General features: G+C 41.6%; 1 protein-coding gene across 1 annotated transcript in view; it reads left to right on the top strand.

Annotated features, from left to right (window-relative positions):
- The window catches only part of WDFY1 (WD repeat and FYVE domain containing 1), a 70,038-nt gene extending 51,501 nt beyond the window's left edge, over nt 1–18,537 (top strand). Inside the window, exons 9-12 of the mRNA XM_001166904.6 lie at nt 9,106–9,207; nt 11,797–11,927; nt 13,644–13,752; nt 15,145–18,537. Coding sequence (XP_001166904.1) covers nt 9,106–9,207; nt 11,797–11,927; nt 13,644–13,752; nt 15,145–15,204 — 402 coding nt within the window. The 3' untranslated portion in view covers nt 15,205–18,537. The remainder of the gene's footprint in view (nt 1–9,105; nt 9,208–11,796; nt 11,928–13,643; nt 13,753–15,144) is intronic.
- The last annotated feature ends 4,085 nt before the right edge of the window (nt 18,538–22,622 follow it).

Raw genomic sequence — 22,622 nt, 5'->3', positions numbered from 1 at the left:
GTAGGAAACCCTGAGAGATGCATCAGTGACTGCTGTCAGGGACATAGCTAAACACTTGACAGGTTTCTGGGAAAATATATTTCCATTTCTCTGCTTTTACTTCCCATTGAGTTCTAGTTCACTGAGGCCATGTCGACATAGTATTCTTTTCAGGTGACCTAATTTCTAACTTGGTTCGGCCACTAACTAGTTGTGAGACCTTATTTGGTTAAGTGCCTTAATTTCTCCAAGTATCTGTTCCCTCCTACATAAAGTGGAATTGTGGAATGAAATGACTTCTCAGTTGTCTTCCAGTTCTTCAGACAGACAGTCTAATTGTCTAAACAATCTCTCTCTCTCTGTCACCCAGGCTGGAGTGCAGTGGCATGATCTTGGCTCTCTGCAGCCTCAACCTCCCAGGCTTAAGCGATCCTCCCACTTCAGCTTCCTGAGTAGCTGGGGCTACAGGCATACACTACCATGCACAGCTTATTTTTCAATATTTTTTTTTTTTTGGTAGAGACAGGGTCTTGCTGTATCGTCTAGGCTGGTCTCAAACTCCTGGGCTCAAGCAATCCTCCTGCCTCAGTCTCCCAAATTGCTGGGATTATAGGCATGAGGCACTGTGTACATTCTCTTTTTAAAATATTTTGAAGAATGCTGCAGTGAATATTCTTGACCTTGTCATTGTGTGATTGATCAATTATTTATTTCAGACAAATTTCTGGAAATAGACCTTCTGGGTCCAAGGATATATACATTCTTAAGGCTTTTTATAGATGTCGTCAAATGATTTCCAATCAAGGTTTCCATTCTCATCCCTGCCTGTACTGTCATTATCTTTCTTTTCTAAGTGACATCTACAACTTACGATGTTGTTAGCAAAAAAGTTGATTCCAGAGAAGATTTTAGACCATGAGGGATGTTAATGACTTATAGTTTCACTTCAGAAATATTTGTTGGGCACCTACAGGGTGTCCTTACAGTCAGGAAACTCAAGTGAATGTGTTTAATAAATGGCTTATTGATATTGCATTGCAGTACCTACTGTGTTGCATGACATCACATGATCTGTTCAGTATCCTGTCCTTTATGGCAATATGTTGTTCAGTGTGCTGTGCACCATTGTAATAGACATGCGTTGATGCAGAATTCCCACCAGTCCCTGCACATGTGTCTGCTTTGTATTGTCTCTGATTCTTTGTGAGTCTGATTCTCACTGATTAAACCTTAATTTTTAGCATATTCCAGTAGAAGCAATCAAGGGGCTTTCATCTATTTTTTTTTTAAATGGTGACATTACTCATTTCCAGACTTTATGGCTACCGTACACAAAGATACTTGCCCACAAGAAATTTGTAATCTAGTGGAAGAAATAGACTACCCTATAAATAATAAAATGCAATCCATAATACAGAGACGTACTGATTGTGAGATTTTTTGGTAACTTTGTAAGAAAAGTCAGATAGAGGAAATTTGGATTACATGTCTGCTGGTTAATTTCTCTTTTTGAATTTTCTAAAAATTATTTGGTAAGGCTTAGAATATTTTATTATTAAAAACAGATACATTGGTTCAATAGTATAGGATGTGGCCAGCGCAGTGGCTCATGCCTGTAATCCCAGCGCTGTGGGAGGCTGAGGTGGGTGGATCACCTGAGGTCAGGAGTTGGAGTCCAGCCTGGCCAACATGGTGAAACCCAGTCTCTACTAAAAAATATAAAAATTAGCCAGGCATGGTGGCAGGTGCCTATAATCCCAGCTACTTGGGAGGCGGAGGCAGGAGAATCACTTGAACCCAGGAGGCGGAGGTTGCAGTGAGCCAAGCTTGCACCACTGCGCTCCAACCTGGGCGACGAGCAAAACTCCATCTAAAAAATATGTATATATATATATATAAATTATAGGATGCATAATACTATATTTGCAAAGATTTATTCGAACTGTGTTTTACGTTTATCAGCTACTAGTTATATGCACCAAGAAAAGCTAGTAAACTGTTCTTGGCTCTTGGCCTATTGTTTTTCAGTCTTATTCTGAGAGAGCAGAAAACTCAGAGAAAGGCTGTATTCCCTGGATGATGAGGGGAGGAGACTGTTGGTGCCCAGCACTGCTGGTGGCTTTCCTGAGGGTTTCACAACTTAGATTTCAACCTGCTCTTTTTATCGTTGGTAAATTCTTTTAGAAAAAGTACTTAGAAAGTAGAAGTGGGATTCCTACCGTCGAAGTGCATCACTGTGGAGTGTATTTCTCTATCTAGGGAAAGAAAAAATAGTCCCATCAATCAAGGCATTTCCTGTGTGCACAATTCACTGCGTCTGTAGAAGAGACAGGAAGGCAAATTGTGTCAAAAAGATGCATTATTTTTAGTGGGTTTGTTTGTTTGTTTTTTAATAACTGAGAAAATGTATTGCAAGGATAAACAGGCTATAATCTATAAGGTTCTGACCCTGCCTTAGGATTTTTGGGCTTTTTTTTTTTTTTTTTGAGACGGAGTCTAGCTCTGTCACCCAGGCTGGAGTGCAGTGGTGCGATCTTGGTTCACTGCAACCTTCGCATCCTAGTTTCAAGTGATTCTCCCACCTCAGCCTCCCAGGTATCTGGGGCGACAGGCTTATGCCACCATACCTGTACCTGGCTAATATTTTATATTTTTAGTAGAGACAGCGTTTCACCATGTTGACCAGGCTGGTCACGAGCCCCTGACCTCAAGTGATCCGCCCGCCTCAGCTTCCCAAAGTGCTGGGATTACAGGCATGAGCCACCGTGCCCGGCCTTTAGGGTTTTCTAGGACTTTCTTAGACCAGGGCATAGAGGATTGATCCCAGATCCTCTAGCTCTGCAATGCTTGCCTGGAATTTCTCTCCAAGTCCCCTGTCAGTACTAACTGGAGCATTTACTACCCACTGTGGCTTCAACCACTACGCTGTCGAGTTGGAAGCAGATTTGCCTCTCTGCCAGATCATAATGAGAAGGGATCCTTTTTTGGAAGTAGGCACAAAATATAAATGAGCAAGTAACAATAATTAGAATGAATCTTCTTGAAAAGAGAACTTTATTTTAAAACTAGTAGGTTACAGAATGTATAGCATTTTATATACTAGTGCAGTGTGACGAGTGCAGCAGTTAGTGGCAGTAGAGCAATGGAATTTATTCTTGCCATATCTTTGTTCAGATTTGGCAGGTGCAAAAAGATGTAGAAAAGAGAGTGAAGCAATTATAATACCTGATTAATACTCTCTCTTGGTCTTCTCAGCACAAAACGATAGCTTCTTCTTAGATAATAAGTATAAGGATGGCTCATGTTAGCTTACAGTGTAATGCTATATTCTGAGTATTAAGTGAAATAAAGTTAGGGGTATCTCTTATATTAAAATATGTTCTAGAAAGCTATTTGTTTCTGATTTTGATTTTAATTTGTTATCTCAAATTTTTTTAAGCATATATTTTTGTCACTGCAACCTCTGCCTCCTGGGCTCAAGCGATTCTCGTGCCTCGGTCACCTGAGTAGCTGGGACTGCAGACATGTGCCACCATGCCTGGCTAATTTCTGCATTTCTAGTAGAGACAGGGTTTCACCATGTTGGCCAGGCTGGTCTCGAACTCCTGGCCTTAAGTGATCCACCTGCCTCAGCCTCCCAAAGTGCTGGGGTTACAGATGTGAGCAACTGCGCCCAGCCAAAGTAATATTCTTTCTTAAACCTGTAAACAGAATCATGCTCCCTGAGGCAAGAGCTCAGATCTGTAGGTTGCCCTAGCCCAGGACCATGTTTGGAGACCCCCATAGGTAGAAGTGGATAGGCCTCATATACAGAGGCTGTGTGGAGCATAGGGATACACAGAGAGATGCAGGCTGGACTCCTGGATCTGCCCAGGATCTGCATGTACTCATTGACAGTTGCTTTAATCTCTGAGCCAGTTTCTTTGCCTGTAAAATAGGGATAGTGTTGCTCGGTATCTCCTAGGACATAATGAAAATTAAGTAGAATAAAAAAACATGAAACACTTGGCACATTGCCTGGACTTAGATGTCACTTACTGTATGCCACATAGTATTCTGAACACTTCCCAAATATTAACTCACTTAATCCTTACAACCTTATGAGGTATATACTACTGTTATCCCATTTTACAGATGTATTAGTCCATTCTCAGGCTACTAATAAAGATATACCTGAGACTGGGTAATTTATAAAGGAAAGAGGTTTAATGGACTCACAATTCCACATGGCTGGGGAGGCGTCACAATCATGGTGGAAGATGAAGGAGGAGCAAAGTCATGTCTTACATGGAAGGCAAGAGGGCATGTGCAGGGGAACTCCCCTTTATAAAACCATCAGATATTGTGAGACTTACTCACTACCAGGAGAAAAGCATGGGAGAAACCCACCCCCATGATTCAATTACATCCTACTGGGTCCCTCCCATGACACATGGGGATTATTACAATTCTAAGTGAGATGTGGGTGGGGACACAGAGCCAGACCATAACAGTGGATAAGGAAACCTAGGCACAGAGAAGTTGAGTCACGTGCCTGAGGACAGTGCTGACAAGTGGCAGAGCCAGGATTGGAAGGCAAGAGATCTGACTCCTAGACTTTGTGATGACTTGCTATGAACCACTTGCTATGAACCACTTGCTGTGACTATTAGAAATGAATTGAGAGGCCAGACACCGTGATTCATGCCTGTAATCCCAGCATTTTAGGAGGCTGGGACAGGCGAATCTCCTGAGGTCAGGAGTTCGAGACCAGCCTGGCCAACATGGTGAAATCCCAACCCTACTAAAAATAGAAAAAATAGCCAGGCATGGTGGTGGACACCTGTAATCTCAGCTACTTGGGAGGCTGAGGCAGGAGAATCACTTGAACCCAGGAGGCGGAGGTTGCAGTGAGCCAAGATCACGCCATTGCACTCCAGCCTGGGCGACAGAGCGAGACTCCATCTCAAAAAAAAAAAAAAAAAGAGTTGAGAATTTAGGCCAGGCACGGTGACTCACGCCTGTAATCCCAGCACTTTGGGAGGCTGAGGCGGGCAGATCACTTGAGGTCAGGAGTTTGAGACCAGCCTGACCAACATGGTGAAACCGCATCTCTACTAAAAATACAAAAAAATAGCTGGGTGTGGTGGTGGGCACCTGTAATCCCAGCTACTCAGGAGACTGAGGCAGGAGAATTGCTTGAACCTGGGAGGCAGAGGTTGCAGTGAGCTGAGATCATGCCAACGCACTCCAGCCTGGACAACAAAGCAAGGCTCTGTCTCAAAAAAAAAAAAAAAAAATTTGAGAATTTAAAAATGGCTTATCTGTATTTATTTTTAAAATCCTTGCTTGAAATTGAATCACTTGAAAACATTAAAATGTTAGGAAATCCATTGATGTACTGCTTAACAGACATTGCTGGAGATAGAGGCCTTTTGTGTTAAAGGAATGCTCTGGGTAATTGAAACATAATTCAAATGCCAGCCCCTTATGAAGACAATCACTTTGATGAAAATGTACAGCTGGGCACAGTGGCTCACGCCTGTAATCCCAGCACTTTGGGAAGCTGAGGCAGGCAGATCACTTGAGCCCAGGAGTTCAGCCTGAGCAGCTTGGAGAAACCCTGTTTGTACAAAAAATTTGCTGGGTGTGGTGGTACATATCTCTAGTCCCAACTACTAGGGCAGCTGAGAGGAGGGAGGTTCGCATGAGACAGAGATTGAGGCTGCAGTGAGCCATGATTGTGCCCCTGCAGTCCAGCCTGTGTGACAAAGCGAGACCCTGTCTCAAAAAAAAAAAAAAAAAAAGTGTAAATTTAATGTAATTTACTAATTTCTTGATGATGCAGATTCACCATTCTGACCACAAATGTTGCATGTGTGTTTCATGGTAATACAATTTTGTATTTGTGTAGAAAACTGTTTCATGTAGGACTGAGAACGTTTTTCCTGAAACTATGTTCTTGCCTTCAATTCTACCCACCTTAGTCCCTTTAATCTGTTATGTCCTAGGAAACAAATTTTAAAAATTTGTGGATCAAACCAGGCCAATAATGTCATAAATGAGAGGCTAAGGGGGGAAAATGCAGACATTTCATTCAGTGATTTTTCTTTATTTTTTTAAACCAAATTTTAACTCAAGAAAAATAGAAAATTTAATCCTCCCTCTGTTTTGGTTGAGAGCGAGATTTCTGAATTCCAGACCAGTAAAGTTTAAGATTTTTATTTTAAGTAATACTTAATAGACACTGTGTGGTCAAGGAAAATAGAAAATCCAGCCATTAACTGTAGACAAAAGAAGTGAATTTCTAAAGCACTGAGCAATAATGGGCAAGTTTGCAAGTCAGTTCTTTTTTACACTTAATATTTTTGTGCACTAAATTAAACATCGAATTCCCTGCTGCTAAGTATGGAAAGTATAAACGGGAACAAACTTTCATCTATTAGTCTGTTTCCATTAAAGCCTTCATTGTGTCGTCCTTAAAGCACATTAGCCCTTACTGAAGTTGTTTGGAGATGGCTTAGTGAATACATTTTTGTGCTGCTTTTTGGTCCATGTGACTGTGGTTTTGCAAGAGTTACGCTTGGGCATGTCCCAGACATAAGAACTTTCCTTCCTCCGGCAATTAAATACCCTGTGCCATTGGCAGCACGGCCTGCTGTGTCTCTCTTAGGGACAGTGTCCCCAGGTAGTATCCCCACACATCACCAGCCTCCATCACCACCTGCCTTGCATTGATCACAGAAACAAAGAAGTAATTCCATATCAAGAAAATAATCTTTCTCACATAGATACACATCTCTTTATTCTTCTTTCATCCCTTCTCATCTCCAACATTCCCCAGTTATTTAAGGAAACTTTTCTTCTATCTCAGCCTATTTCAGTCTACTTGTGAGTGCCTTCTGCACCCCCCCCTCAAAAAAAGACCTTTCTAATGTCTGTTATATGTAGAAATATTTCTAGTGACAGATCTAAAATAAGAAATAGGAAGGCCAAAAGTTTTGATGCAATAGGAGAGAAAATGAAGAACTAGGGGCACCCATCATTCAAACCACCAAATATATTAATATATATTTTAGAAAAAATATTTTCTACTATTTTTGTTGCACATATATAATGTTAAGTGATTGGGGTTAAACAGGCTTTTTTTTTTTTTTTTTTTTAGACGGAGTTTCACTCTTGTCGCCTAGGCTGGAGTGCAGTGGTGCAATCTCTGCTCACTGCAACCTCCACCTCCCAGTTTCAAGCGATTTTCTCTCCTCAGCCTCCTGAGTAGCTGGGATTATAGGCATAGGCATGTGCCACCACGCCTGGCTAATTTTGTGTTTTTAGTAGAGATGGGGTTTCACTATGTTGGCCAAGCTGGTCTTGAACTCCTGACCTCAGGTAATCCGCCTGCCTTGGCCTCCCAAAGTGCTGGGATTACAGGTGTGAGCCACTGCGCCCGGCCTAAACAGGCTTTTAGCAGGTTTGTCTTAGAATTGAGTGTAGTTTGTAATTTTTTGTTTAGAGAAATATTTTCTAAGTTTTTATTTTGTTTTGTTTTGATTTTTGAGACAGAGTCTTGCTCTTGTCGCCCAGACTAGGGTGCAATGGCATGATCTTGGCTCACTGCAACCTCCGCCTCCTGGGTTCAAGTGATTCTTCTGCCTCAGCCTCCCAAGTAGCTGGGATTACAGGTGTGCGCCACCACACCTGGCTAATTTTTGTATTTTTAGTAAAGACGGGGTTTCACCGTGTTGGCCAGGCTTGAACTCCTGACCTCAGGTGATCCGTCTGCCTCGGCCTCCCAAAGTGCTGAGATGACAGGCGTGAGCCACCACACCTGGCCTATTTTCTAAGTTTTTTAACAAATTAATTTTGAGACTGCTTCCTCTGTTTCAGCAAAAATGCATTAAAAACCTACTGTGTGACAGGCTGTGGCTAGATCAAGATGAATAATACCAAAAAGTAACTCATTGGTTAGAGGGGAGAAGAAACGTGCACCAAGAGTTCCAGTACCAGAGCTTGCTGCTCAGTGAAGCTTCAGGATGCCTGTGTGGCCCCAGGAGGGAGGGATGTGCTGCTGTGGCTGGGAAGGGAAGGGGGGCAAATCTGCCGGCATAGTCCCTACCCAGAGCAACTAGGTGATGGGGTTTTGTCAGATCTCTTCTATTAGTCACCTGTGACCCTGCAAGCCTTTCCAAGTGGTAGGTCACCAGATTCTGCTGCATGCACTGGGTTTCTACTCAACTGGATTTAGAGTTCAAACATCTTTGGCATAAAAAAGAAATACATAAAGACAACCCTTAAGGGTTCATAATAAAAACTGATTTACTCCCTCCTATCTATAGATTACAAATTGAACACCCTGTAACCATGGCTAAAATTGTCATGATTACTCAACACACAATTAAGGCTGGGCGCAATGGCTCATGACTGTAATCCCAATGCTTTGTGGGGCTGAGGCAGAAGGATTATTTGAAGCCAGGAGTTCAAAACAAGCCTGGGAAATATAGTGAGATCCTGTCTCTACAAAAAAATAAAAATAAAAAATTAGCTGGGCATGGTGACACTCACCTGTGGTCCTAGCTATTCGGGAGGCTGAGGCAGGAGGATCATTTGAGCTTGAGAGATCAAGCTTGCAGTGAGCCATGTTCACGACACTGCACTCGAGCCTGAGTGACAGAGTGAGACCCTGTCTCAAAAAAGACCCCCCCACACACACAATTAAACATAATATTGAATATGACAACTAGCTAGAATATTTCGTGGAATTAAAAAGAAATGCTAACTGGCCGGGCATGGTTGCTCATGCTTATAATCCCAGCACTTTGGGAGGTCAGGAGTTTGAGACCAGCCTGGCCAACATGGCAAAACCCCATGTCTACTAAAAATACAGAAATTAGCCTGGAGTGGTAGTGCATGCCTGTAGTCCCAGCCACTTGGGAGGCTGAGGCAGGAGAGTTACTTGAATCCAGGAGGCGGAGGTTGCAGTGAGCCAAGATCACATACTGCACTCCAGCCTGGGAGACCAAAAAAAAAAAAAAAAGAAGAAGAAGAAAAGAAATACTAACCCTGGCAAGGTCTAGAACTGTTGTATTAATTTTGAAACATGGGAGTAAATATAGACACACTGATGGTGCCTTTGACTTTCTGCTCCCCCAGGCTCCTCAGTGGTTGGAAAGTGATTCTTGTCAGAAATGTGAGCAGCCATTTTTCTGGAACATAAAGCAGATGTGGGACACCAAGACGCTGGGGCTAAGACAAGTGAGTAGCCACTGTCGAGTCATCACTGGCTTGATTGTGTATTTCACTATTTGCATACTTAATCTGGGGTTTTTTTGAAACACACTTTGTTTTTGCAAATGCTATTAATTCCTACATTTTCTATGTCTTTATCATTGTGTGACTAACAATGAGGAAGACCTTTCCCAGGGCCAGTGAGACTGTTACCTCACTTTTCCATTGCTTGTCCTGTATTGGAAAGGCAGGGGTGCGTAGAAAATCCTGAGAGCCTATTTTTAAACAGATAAAAGATCTTTCAGTTTAAGACTATTACTTATTAAAGTCAGTGTTGTATGCTAGCCAAGAACAAAATTAGAATAAAGTCATACAGTTATATACCTTATGCTGTCACAAACAGATAAAAAGTAATAATTTAGTCCTCACTTGAATGCCTGACCCTATGAGTTTTAGATTATTTTAAATTGTTCCCTTATAAGCATACCTGGAATATTTTTATTAAGCATGTTTTGAGTACTGTTTTTTAAATTTTTTAATTAAAGAAATATGTTCCAAATAGCCTGTAGATTTCAAAGGTGCTGTTAAAGGATTCTTGTAATACTAAAGTTCTACAAAAAAAAAAAAAAAAAAAAGCAGGTAAGTAAAAAAGAATGCTGATTTTATTCCTTTTATTATTGGTTGCATCTCTATGAGCGATTAGCCTAAAGTTTGTATGTGTTAATAAATTTTTTTGGCCCTGCATGGTGGCTCAGGCCTGTAATCCCTGCACTTTGGGAGGCCGAGGCAGGTGGATCACCCGAGGTCAGGAGTTTGAGACCAGCCTGGCTAACATGGCGAAACCCTGTCTCTCCTAAAAATACAAAAATTAGCTGGGCGTGGTGGCAGACGCCTGTAATCCCAGCTACTCGGGAGGCTGAGGCAGGAGAATCACTTGGAGCCAGGAAGCGGAGGTTGCGGTGAGCCAAGATCATGCCACTGCACTCCAGCCTAAGTGACAGAGCGAGACTCCATCTCAAAAAATAAATTAATTAATAAATAAAATCTAAAAAATTTTACTCACAGAGGTACTCCACAGCAAGGTCTCATATGAGACTGGCAGGCAAGAAGGGAATTACTAGTGCTCAGACCATTATAAAGCTCTGAAATAGCACCTGAGTTCTGTCTGTCATTAGCCAAGTTCTCACAATGCATGGCTGATGGTAATTAGTGCAGTATAATTAATAGGTGAAGTATTCCCTACTTCTAAAGGAAACACAGAGAAATGGATTTTACTTCCATTTATTAACAGTTAACAGAAGAGAGAACAGGTGCTGGTCACTAAACTTTTGGCAGTAAAAGAATATGTCAAAATCGGTAATAATAATTGGACTATTTTGTAATGTTCTTGAGGCTTATTTCCAGAATCACAGTTTGAGAGATTTTAGAAAATAGCAAAATACATGATTATGGGCATTAGTTTCTTAATGAGAGCATAGTGCATTTAAAACTTATTTTAGACCGGGTATGATGGCTTATGCCTATAATCCCAGCATTTTGGGAGGCCAATGTGGAAGGGTGGCTTAAGCCCAGGAGTTTGAAACCAGCCTGAGCAACATGATGAGACCCCGTCTCTATAAAAATAAATAAATAAAACTTATTTTAAAACCCTTTAGGCTGGGCATGGTGGCTCACACCTGTAATCCTAGCACTTTGGGAGGCCGAGGCAGGAGGATCACTTGAGCCTAGGTGTTCAAGACCAGCCTGGACAACATAGCAAGACCCTGTCTCTGCAAAAAAATCAAAAAATTAGCCAGACATGGTGGCAGACACGTGTAGTGCCAGCTACTTGGAAGGCTGAGGTGGGAGGATCGCTTGAGTCTGGGAGGTCAAGGCCGCAGTGAGCTGTACGCCATTGCACCTTTGCATTCCAGTCTAGGTGACAGAATGAGACCCTGTCTCTGAAAAAAAAAAAATAATAATGCCTTTTTTATGATGGGGGATAAATTTTTCTTTCCCTAAATCTACAGTGATTAGGCTCCTAAATGAACTAAATTTGGTGTTAATAATATTGTTTGTTAACATGTAGACAGATAATATGAATGAATGAAAAGCAACATTTGACCAGTACAGCAAAGTTTTTTTGGAAATCCTTGACTAGTGTCAGAATTGTCTATCTTGTGAGTGTTAATTGATACATTGAATTGGGGTGATTGCAATTCAAGGCATATCCTCCCCGCTCCTGTTGCCCTACTTTAGAGGGAAACCATGTGCTTTAAAGCAAAAGCTAGGCCAGGCGCAGTGGCTCACGCCTGTAATCCCAGCACTTTGGGAGGCTGAGGCAGGTGGATCATGAGGTCAGGAGTTCGAGACCAGCCTGACCAAGATGGTGAAATCCCATCTCTACTGAAAATACAAAAATTAGTCAGGCGTGGTGACAGGCACCTGTAATCCCAGCTACTTGGGAGGCTGAGGCAGGAGAATTGGTAGAACCCGGGCGCCAGAGGTTGCAGTGAGCCGAGATCACACCACTGCACTCCAGCCTGGGTGACAGAGTGAGACTCTGTCTCAAAACAAAACAAAAAACAAAAAGCGAAAGCTAACACCCTGTTTTCCTCCTCCCGGTCACCTGTGAAGCATCACTGCAGGAAATGCGGGCAGGCTGTCTGCGGGAAGTGCAGCAGCAAGCGCTCAAGTTACCCAGTCATGGGCTTCGAGTTCCAAGTCCGGGTTTGTGATTCTTGTTACGACTCCATCAAAGACGAAGAGTGAGTGTTTGCATATTTTTGTCTCATTGCCTCTTATTACATCTGTCTAATGGTTCTCTGAAATGTGAAGAGCTTCAGAAGTGATAGGATATGTTTAGCCATGTGTTTGTTTCTCCTGAATTTCCTAAGCCATTTTATTTGTTGTTTGTTTTTTGAGACAGAGTCTTGCTCTGTCACCCATGCTGGAGTGCAGTGGCGTGATCTCGGCCCACTGCAACCTCTGCCTCCCGGGTTGAAGCGATTCTCCTGCCTCAGCCACCCGAGTAGCTGGGATTACAGGCGCCCCCCACCACCTGGCTAATTTTTGTATTTTTAGTAGAGATGGAGTTTCACCATGTTGGCCAGGCTGGTCTCGAACTCCTGACCTCAAGTGATCTACCCACCTTGGCCTCCCAAAGTGCCAGGATTACAGGCGCGAGCCACCGTGCCTGGCCCCTAAGCCATTTTTGAAGAGAGGACCTGCCCTAGCTTTATGACTTAAGACCATGACTATGCATCTTAAGTTGCCCCTCTGACTGGGCAGCTTTCTCCTGAACACAGTGAGGAATGCTAAGTTACATGGTCCAGTAACTGAGTGGATACCCTGAGCCTCCGCATCCCACTGGCTGCTATGCAGGGATAAGTCCATGCACCTGTGGATGGCAGTGGTTGAGCTGGTTCTCTATAAAAGTATCCAGTGCCCAGACCTTTGTTCACACATGCATGTACATTTACTGGGAAAACTCTAGAGACCAATGTTCTTTCTTCCACAGAAATCTGGCCTAGCAGTCTATTCTTAAATTGCTCTTTGTGTGTAAGACACATCTGTTTGATACCCCACTCTGCCCTGACTTTTAGGCAAATCCGTTAGGACAGAACCACTATTTTCTTTCCTTCCCTTTGAATCATCTTTTAAAGCAGCAGAGGCAAATGTTGGCAGAGGTTCACATTGGAAAGCTAGTGCATCACGACTGGTGTTGGTAAATGAACTAGTGATGGGATTGGGGCAGCTGGGCTTTGAAGCGGGTGCTGTAAGAGGCACTGCTCCTGTGCATGGCAGAGGTTTCAGGGAAAACGGCAGCTCTCTGATGTTTTGCCCATGCTGTATGATTTTATTCAATGCAGTTCTTCTTTTATATTGAAGATTCTTGTTTTTATATCTAGGAATGTATCAGCCTTTCCAGTAAAAAAAAAAAAAAATCAGTTATTTTGGGAATTTTATAAAACAGTCTTGTGATTTAACATGCTTTCTGTCATCATTAAATTATAAGGTTAGTTTTCAAAACCATAGCCACAATTTTAGGAGCAAATTTTAACACTATTATCATAAGCATTTACTTTTTTTTTTTTTTTTTTTTTTTTTGAGACTGAGTCTTGCTTGATCACCTGGGCTGGAGTGCAGTGGTACAATCTCGGCTCACTGCAGCCCCCACCTCCCAGGTTCAAGCGATTCTCCTGCCTCAGCCTCCCGAGTAGCTGGGATTACAGGCGTGTGCCACCACACAGAGCTAATTTTTATATTTTTAGTAGAGACGGGGTTTCACCATGTTGACCAGGCTGGTCTTGAACCCCTCACCTCAAGTGATCCACCCGTCTCGGCCTCCCAAAGTGCTGGGGGTACAGACATGAGCCACTGCACCTGGCCATATTTGCTTATTTTATGTTGCTAAAAAAGCTTACCCCACTAGCTCTAGGTACAGTCAAGTAAATTTTCAGTGATCTCTTTTCTCTTGTTAGTCGGACTTCTCTAGCGACCTTTCATGAAGGAAAACATAACATTTCCCACATGTCCATGGACATTGCCAGGGGACTGATGGTGACCTGTGGGACCGACCGCATTGTAAAGGTAAGCTGGCTAATTGTCTGTCAGCATCTCAGTTAAGATTGCCTATTACCATGCTGTGAATGTGCAGGAGACAGTCACTCTTTCTGACTGGCAAGCTTTATAAGCAAATGATTGCCAGTTTAAAACCTTGAGTAACAAATTGCTTGCCTCTGAGTTTCCATGCATTCGTTGGTGGTCAATCCCAATGGCACCTCCCTCTGCAGTGTCTGTCTGGCAGAGTGAGTCTGGCACCCTGTATATCCCTATGGGTGGAGTTGACCTCTGGGTTCTCCCTTGCTGGCCTGGGCCCTCACCCCTGACCCATCTCAAGACATTCCTACGCTTGCCAATGTTCCTTTTCATCCTGGGCAGAATGCGTCCTCAGTATAAGGAACAACCACACATTTTAACAATTAAATCCCTGGGTCGCTAACACATAAATTGAAATGAAGTGTTTTATACTTAGTACCACTCTTTTTTTTTTTGAGATGGGTCTTGCTCTGTTGTCCAGGCTGGAGTGCAGTGGCACAGTCACTACTCACTGCGGCCTTCACCTTCCAGGCTCAAGCAATCTTCCCACCTCAGCCTTCCAAAGTAGCTAGAACTACAAGTGCCTGCCACCAGGCTTGGCTAATTTTGGGGGGATTTTTCATAGAGATTGGGTCCTACTATGTTGCCCAGGCTGGTCTCAAACTCCTCGGCTCAAGCGATCCTCCCATCTCAGGCTCCCAAAGTACTGGGATTATAGGCATGATCCACCATGCATGGCCTAAATACCACTCTTCAGTGGTGAAACTGAGATATTCTATATTCCTGATGGGCTTTTCTAAAAAAAAAATTGAATTTATACTAAAACATTATTATGATGTAATTTTTATGTGTAAAGACACTACCTATATGCTTTATTCACATTTTAGTGAACTACATTGTTTTATCTTTCTGAAAATCTTTTTGTTTGAGACAAGGTCTCGCTCTGTCACCCAGACTGTAGTGTAGCGGTGTGACCTCGGTTCAGTGCAACCTCTGCCTTCTGGGCTCAGGTGATCCTCCCACCTCAGCCTCTTGAGTGGCTGGGACCACAGGCATGTGCCACCACACCAGGCTAATTTCTGTATTTTTTTTGGTAGAGACAAGGTTTTGCCACGTTGGCCAGGCTGGTCTTGAACTCCTGGGCTCAAGTGCTACACTCGCCTCGGTCTCCCAAAGTGCTGGGATTACAGGCGTGAGCCACCGTGCCCAGCCACCTGGCCTCTTTCTATAAATCTTAAGGAGGTGTTATGAAAGAGGAGAATGAGAAAATTCATTAATTTGACACCTTTTCAGGTTTAACAGTCGTTTGTTTGTCTGTGTTGACTCTTGCCGTTAGACCTGGTTATCACTGCTGCCTTTTCTGCGTTTCTTCCTTCCTTGTAGATCTGGGACATGACACCTGTGGTGGGCTGCAGTCTGGCGACTGGGTTTTCTCCACACTGATCTGAGAGCTGGGTGGCGTCCACACCTAAGAACAGCAGCTCCACCAAATGAAGTCCCTCTCACGCAGCTCCACAGCGCTGTCTCGTGAATGGACAGTAGCCACTTACAAACAAATCAACATTTTTAAAAAGAAAATGTAAAGGTGTGTTTTGGGGCATTTGTGGAACTTACCCGTGGGGACTAATATGGAAAAGGTCTATCCGTAGTGGTTCCCTGAAGACTGGAATTACTTCAGCAAAACTTCCCCATGAACAGCTAATGTGTAGTGAAAGAATGAGCTAGCAAATGAGTTTTAGCGGGGACAAAAAATCAAACAAAAAAGTGAATGCTTAGAACCTTCTCAAAGCAGTCACAAGTACAGACACTTCACTTAGCCTAGGGGGCCTTCCAGGGTTCTTGTGGCTGTTGTCAGAGCAGGAGCTGGGGGAGGGAAGACTTGTTCTCTCTTTCTTGAGGGGTGGCATTAGGAACTTACGAAACCAGAGACCTTTCCCTATGACTTGGCAGTATGTGAATATCCTCTACACTTAGTTATTGATAAACTTCTTAAAGAGATCTGTTATTTTCAGGTAGTGCCATAATCTGCACTTAGCATTGGCTTGCTTCAGTTGTTTCTCTTCCCAGCCAGTATGCCACAGGTGAACTTCCGAGGTTGTCATTAAGTAAGTTGTGAAATTTCTGTAATAACCAAGGCAGTCCGCATTCTTCCCTTTCCCCCAAATTCCTAGGGCAAAACTTTTTTATGGTGCTGTTAACATGGGAGTCACACAAGCCGCCTGACTTTTTCTCATTGCCATTAGTAATGACTGATGGAAAACCCAGCCACCATTGTGATGCGAAATGATCAGTCTGTTGCCTGAAACAGCCCAGTCCTCTTAACTGAAACAGCATTCTACTTCTTATTCCAAGATGAGCCTCTGCAATATTCTGGCAATTTAATATACCCCCCACAAAAGCACTCCACAGCTTTTACACTATTTTGACTTTGAGTTATAACTAGTATTATTCATGTTTTCATAAAAAGAAGTTAGTGACCCAGAGCTATAATCATCCATCAAGTCTTCCGCAGTAATTCCCAACTCGTAAATTGCTTTCCTAACAACTAGCAAAAGCTGTTGTTCATAATGGCATTTCTAAAGCTTTTGGGCACTGTGTACCAGGATAAGGAAGAGAAGAAATGAGGAGCCTGTCTTTTAATATTCCAGTATTTGTGTGTTTGATTTTTTTTGACAACAGTACATATATCTGTTTCTCTAGGGATATGGAAGTAAGTGGAGAAGGGCCTACCTTTTTAAAGGACAAATATAAAAATAGATAGCAACAGTATCTTTGCTAATCTTACTAATGGATATTGATTAAAAAAAAAAAAACCTCAGTACTGCATCACTGTGTTGGGATCATACCAAGACAATAGGGTCATTCCATATGATAAAACTAAAGGACTAAATTTGTTTTATAATGACGTCTTAGAGGGACTGAAAAGTTTAAGGAGGCGATCAAACTAAAATGTCTTAATGGCTGTGTGACACACGGAAGGAAAGGAAAGGGGGTCAGGCACATCATGTACTGGAATGATCTGCATTAAACATTGACTTGTCTTCAGAAATAAGACTGAAGGGTTTTGTTGTTCCTTAGAGTTTTCGTGTTACATCACCTAAAGAGATTTCTTTTAAAAACTTTCTAGACTCTTTGCAAAATGTATATTACTAACATAGTTTGGAAGAAAAATTGAGTAGTGGTAAGTTTTATTCAAGCACAATGTTGAATGTTAAGCTTCCTGTATTAATTTTAGTTCAGTTAATGGTTCAGCCCATACAAAGGTGCTATCCTAGGGATTTTATGAAGTCCTGAAAGGAAAATAGAATATGATCAATTCCTTGCCCTGTGGAAGAGTGCAGAACTGTGGTTTTGTTTTCCTTTGACTTCTGTAAAATGTGACCGTTTGACATCTGTGGTAGATTGAACGGAATATCACAGCTGCTGAGTTTACTCCATAGCTTTCAAACCTTTTTTATTTTAAGAAATTCTTGAAAAACCCTATGTTCCATGGGAACATAAAGTTATTATAGTGCCTCCTAAGGGGTTAATATAAATCAAGGAGGAAGTTTATATTTAAGGAAGAATTGGAGTGACGTATCTTAGAAAAGGAAAGGCTGATGTTTCCATATAGCTTGCTCTCCACCAGGCCTATCATTTTTCTTTTTAGAGACAAACGTGACAGGCTAGTCTTGTCTCTCTCACATGCTAGGTAGCAAATGGGGTGATATTTTTATAGAAGTGGGCAAAAATTATTTTCTCAATTTTACTGAGTAGGCACAGAAGAAGAGTACAGATAGGCTGATGGTTATTGCCTTATTTTGACTGCATTTCTCTCAAATGGATCATTTAAATTAGTTCTTCAAGTAACAGTTTACTGGTCGTTCCATTCCTGAATATGCAGGCTAATTTGTACAGATAGGGATTAAGGAATACAGACTATTAGAGAAGATCCTTATATTTACATCTAGTATATATGTGGTAAGGAAATGCCGATTCTTCATTATAAACAAGTTTTAAAATTGTTCTTTCTTAGTTCAAATGATAGCAATACCCCTATAGCATTAGGTAGAAACAAATTATTGATTACATCGTAAATCTCTTTGCTATGTCCTAGCTCTGTCCTGCTACCTAAAGGACATAAAGAAATACTGTTGCTCTAGAATGTATTACTTTGTTCTCCCATGAAAGAATTCAGTTTGTTACTACCTATATTTTTAAACTGGTGAAACTGACCCAAATATGTAATAAATACCATAGTAGCTCAGACCCAAGGAGATATTTTTCTAAAATCAGTTTTCATTAAAGTACTTTCTACTTCCGTTATTGGATATGGTATCTCCTAAAGTGTAAAAAAAATCTGTTACTATATAGTGGTAAACCATCTGCTCATCGTAAGTGTAAGGCTTAACAAATAAGTAATACATGCTATATTTATTCAAGTGTCTATTGCTTAATTGTTAATTGTGAGCAGATTTATTGAATGCCTATTCTATTTTCTGCAGTTTACAATACAATAACTCTTTGAGTAAGTTGAAGTTTAATTGTGCAACAAATTTGTATTAGAGTACAATTTAAAGTGTTTTTCTCTATAGCCTTTTTTGACTGGGGAAGCAAGGGGTAATGTTAATTAGTACACTTTGTTCTTGTACTAGCTATGTTTCTATAAGATATGGTGCCCTGTGTATCCCAGAGATGCTAGAAAACTGTTCTTTGCTCCTATTTGTGGGTTCTGTTTTTGTGGGGTTTTTTTTTTTTTTGAGAAAATGTACACAATAAAACATTCCTTGCTTGTTACTGTGTTTGCCTACTATCACTTTTGTTGTAGTCAGCCTGGACGTAGGGCAATAACAGTAGCAACCATTTATTCAGCACCCTCTGTGTGCTGGGTGCTTTCACTACATTATCTTACTCAATCCTGGCAACACTTGGGCAAGGCATCATTCCTCCCATCTTACAGATGAGAAAACCAAGAGAATTTGTGTTAAGTCTGCCTTTCTGTCTTGAAAACACATGCCTTCTTCCTGCCTCTGGCCTGAATGTGCTAGCATGTCATTTGTGCTGTCTGTAAGGGTGGTGGGTATTACTGTCTCTGCTGCTTGAGGTAGCAGTCAGCATAGTGCAGGATATTTAGGCGCTCTGACTACACAGAGCTATCTAGTGATAACAAGATCAAGCTCTGCTTCTCCTCAGCAGCTCAGTTTTTGTGAGTGAACACGTGTGGTTCAGACCCAGAAGAACTGATACCTCAACTAAACCAGAGATTGATTTAGAAACCAGAAAGGCAGTGAATAGTATGTTTTTCAAAATAAATATGGCTTTCTTTTCTCTCATCATCAAAATATTATCTTATTATAATAAAAAGAAAAGGAAGCTGGGCGTGGTGGCTCACGTTTGTAATCCCAGCACTTTCAGAGGCTGAGGTGGATCATGAGGTCAGGAGTTCCAGACCAGCCTGGCCAAGATGGTGAAACCCTGTCTCTACTAAAAATACAAAACATTAGCCAGGCATGGTAGCAGGCGCCTGTAATCCCAGCTACTCAGGAGGCGAGGCAGGAGAATCGCTTGAACCCGGGAGGCGGAGGTTGCAGTAAGCTGAGATCGTGCCACTGCACTCTAGCCTGGGCAACAAGAGCGAGACTCCATCTCAATAAAATAATAAAAAAGGAAAAGAAAAAGATAGAACCAAAAAGTATAAAACAAGTTGTTTTTAAAATCATCTCATCTCACCACCTGGAGAAAACACCATTAAACTTATCCTGTATATCTTTCCAATGTTTTTATAAATGTCTCCGTACATATGTAACACACACTTAGAGATACATTGTTTTAATGGGACCATACTTGTTTTCCCACTTGATACATTATGGATAGTTTGCCCATGTCAAAAAGTAGAGCTCCATGTTAGTATTTTTTATGGCTGTGTAGTTGCAGTAGACATTTGCTCCTGCCATCATCTGGACACATGTTGGGATCCCACGTCTCCATTTGAGGTCAGGAAAGGCCCTTGTAACTTGCTTTAGCAAATGAAACGTGGGCAGAAGCTCTTTACTGCAGGTGAGGCTGTGGTACCATGACACTTTCTTCCATGCCCCTCATGAAGCATGTGTTGGTGAAGTGTGACGCTAAGCCATTCTACAGATCACAACTGCTCTAGGACTGCAGTGGACTTTGCATGATCGAGAAATAAATCATTGTTTTAGCCCACTGTGGTAGGGGTGTGTGGTGTGTGTGTCAGGGATGGGAGAGTGGCTAGGGATTTGTGTGTGTGTGTCTTACAGCATAATACTAGCATGTATAGCAGTATCTCATTGTCCTATGTGGCTAAACCATCATGCATTTTACCAATCTCATAAAATTAGATTATATATGTTTAGATTATCATTGTAATTAAAACACTAAATATTTTTAAAAATTTTACATTTAAAAATATACAAGCTCAGCATGCTTATATGTTTATCTTGCCCACTTTTCCAATTATTTCCTGAGGATAAAGTCTTAAAAAGTGGGAATTGCTAGGTCAGAATATGCATGTTATTAAGTGTTTTATTGTTATTGATAATATCCTCACACTATTGCCAAGATTTGAATTTGTGTTTTTGGATAGGCAATAAAAAGGTATCTCTTAGTGTCTGAATTTATGGAATGGCAGTTACTTTACAGTGAAAATAATATCAATTTCCCAAGTAGAAAACTGGAAATTCTGAGGCCAAAGTCCAACCTCCTTTTCTAGTAACCCTGTATTGCAAACCAATTATTTACTTCCTATATTCTCTAAAGACCAGTGATTCTTAATTAGTGTTTTATGATACCGTATTTTCTTTATTTTGAAATTTTTTTAAAAAATTATGCTTTAAGTTCTGGGATACATGTGCAGAACATGCAGGCCTGTTACATAGGTATACACGTGCCATGGTGGTTTGCTGTACCCATCAACCCATCATCTACATGAGTTATTTCTCCTAATGCTATCCCTTCCTTAGCCCCCCACTCCCCAACAGGCCCCAGTGTGTGATGTTCCCCTCCCTGTGTCCATGTGTTCTCATTGTTCAACTCCCACTTATGAGTGAGAACATGCAGTGTTTAGTTTGCTGTTCCTGCATTAGTTTGCTGAGAATGATGGTTTCCAGCTTCATCCATGTCCCTGCAAAGGACATGAACTCATCCTTTTTTATGGTTGCATAGTATTCCATTGTGTATATATCCCACATTTTCTTTATTCAGTCTACCATTGATGAGCATTTGGGTTGGTTCCAAGTCTTTGCTATTGTGAACAGTGCTGCAATAAACATACATGTGCATGTGTCTTAATTCTTTCTAGAAAGTACATTTTATTTTTTATTTTTTGAGATGAAGTCTGACTGTCACCCAGGCTGGAGAGCAGTGGCGTGATCTCGGCTCACTTCAAATTCTGCCTCCCGGGTTTAAGTGATTCTCCTACCTCAGCCTCCTGAGTAGCTGGGACTACAGGCGCATGCCACCACGCCTGGCTAATTTTTATATTTTTAGTAGAGACAAAGTTTCACCATGTTGGCCAGGCTGGTCTTGTGATCTAACCTCAAGTGATCTGCCCGTCTTGGCCTCCCAAAGTGCTGGGATTACAGGCATGAGCCACCACCCCGGCCTAATTTTTATCCAAAATAGATTAATGCACAGCAAGGAATGGAGGGGTGTCCCAAAATTGAGCTAATAAATTTGAAAGAACTTGGGACTCAGTCTTCTAGAGTATGGCTGTTAAACCTATGATGCTCTTAAAGGACTTTTTTACTTAAATCCTCCTAATAGGGATATTATCTCTTCCTATAATATTGAGAATAGCCAATAGCTTTGCAGACTCTACCATGAAAATCATACACAACTAATAAAAGTTACAAAACAATCACATGATTTTAGTATTTCAAAACTCCAGGTATCATTCATTTATTAAATAAATGTGATATTGAGTTTTGGCAAGATAATAGCAAACAACCAGATTTTTTAATAGCTGTAGATTTCTTTGGTTAATTCTGTGATACTAAGTTTTGCAGGCTTGCATAATTTGTTGAATTCAAAATACCTTAACTCGACCAGGCACGGTGCTTCACGCCTGTAATCCCAGCACTTTGGAAGGCCGAGGCGGGCAGATCACCTGAGTTCAGGAGTTCAAGACCAGCCTGGCCAACATGTTGAAACCCTGTCTCTGCAAAAATACAAAAATTAGCTGGGCATGATGACGGGTGCCTGCAATCCCAGCTACTCAGAAGGCTGAGGCGGGAGAATCACTTGAACCCCGGAAGCGGAGATTGCAGTAAGCTGAGATTGTGCCACTGCACTTCAGCCGGGGTGACAGTGTGAGACTCCGTCTCAAAGCAAACAAACCTTAACTCAGAGAAAGAAAAATTGTTTTTGAACAACTTCACATTTATTTAAATGATTCTTCTAGATCCACCACATGCTTAAACTCTTGTGAGACTCGACCCATGCATGATAATGGCCTGTAACCTGCATTTCTGCTCTAGCTTGGAAGCCTCTGGAAGACAGGGGCTGGTCTTATCCTCAGTGTCCATCACACAAGACCTGCTCTGTCCCTGATCTTTAGACCTTTGATTTAGATCTTGTTTTCATTTATTCCACAGATTGGAGAGCAAAACTTGATACGTTTCTTCTCATGCTTTGAAAATGCCACTTTAGGCTGAATGTGTGGAAAGTTCTGTTGTGCAATTTTCCTCAAGCTGTTGGGGATAGAGGAACTCATTAAAGAGCAACTTTTATAATTAGGAACATCTGGTTGAATGAACCCACCGTGGTGTTAGGAAGAAAGGGAGGGGAGAAAGAAAACATATGGTCAGGCAGAAATTTGTTCATTTCTGGAGTTACCTGTATAAAAACAATTCTTTGCTCAG

Source organism: Pan troglodytes, chromosome 13 (genome assembly GCF_028858775.2).
Source record: "Pan troglodytes isolate AG18354 chromosome 13, NHGRI_mPanTro3-v2.0_pri, whole genome shotgun sequence".
Classification (NCBI taxonomy): Eukaryota; Metazoa; Chordata; class Mammalia; order Primates; family Hominidae; genus Pan; species Pan troglodytes.
The sequence above is the reverse complement of the archived record's forward strand: the minus strand, read 5'-3'. Positions and strand labels throughout refer to the sequence as shown.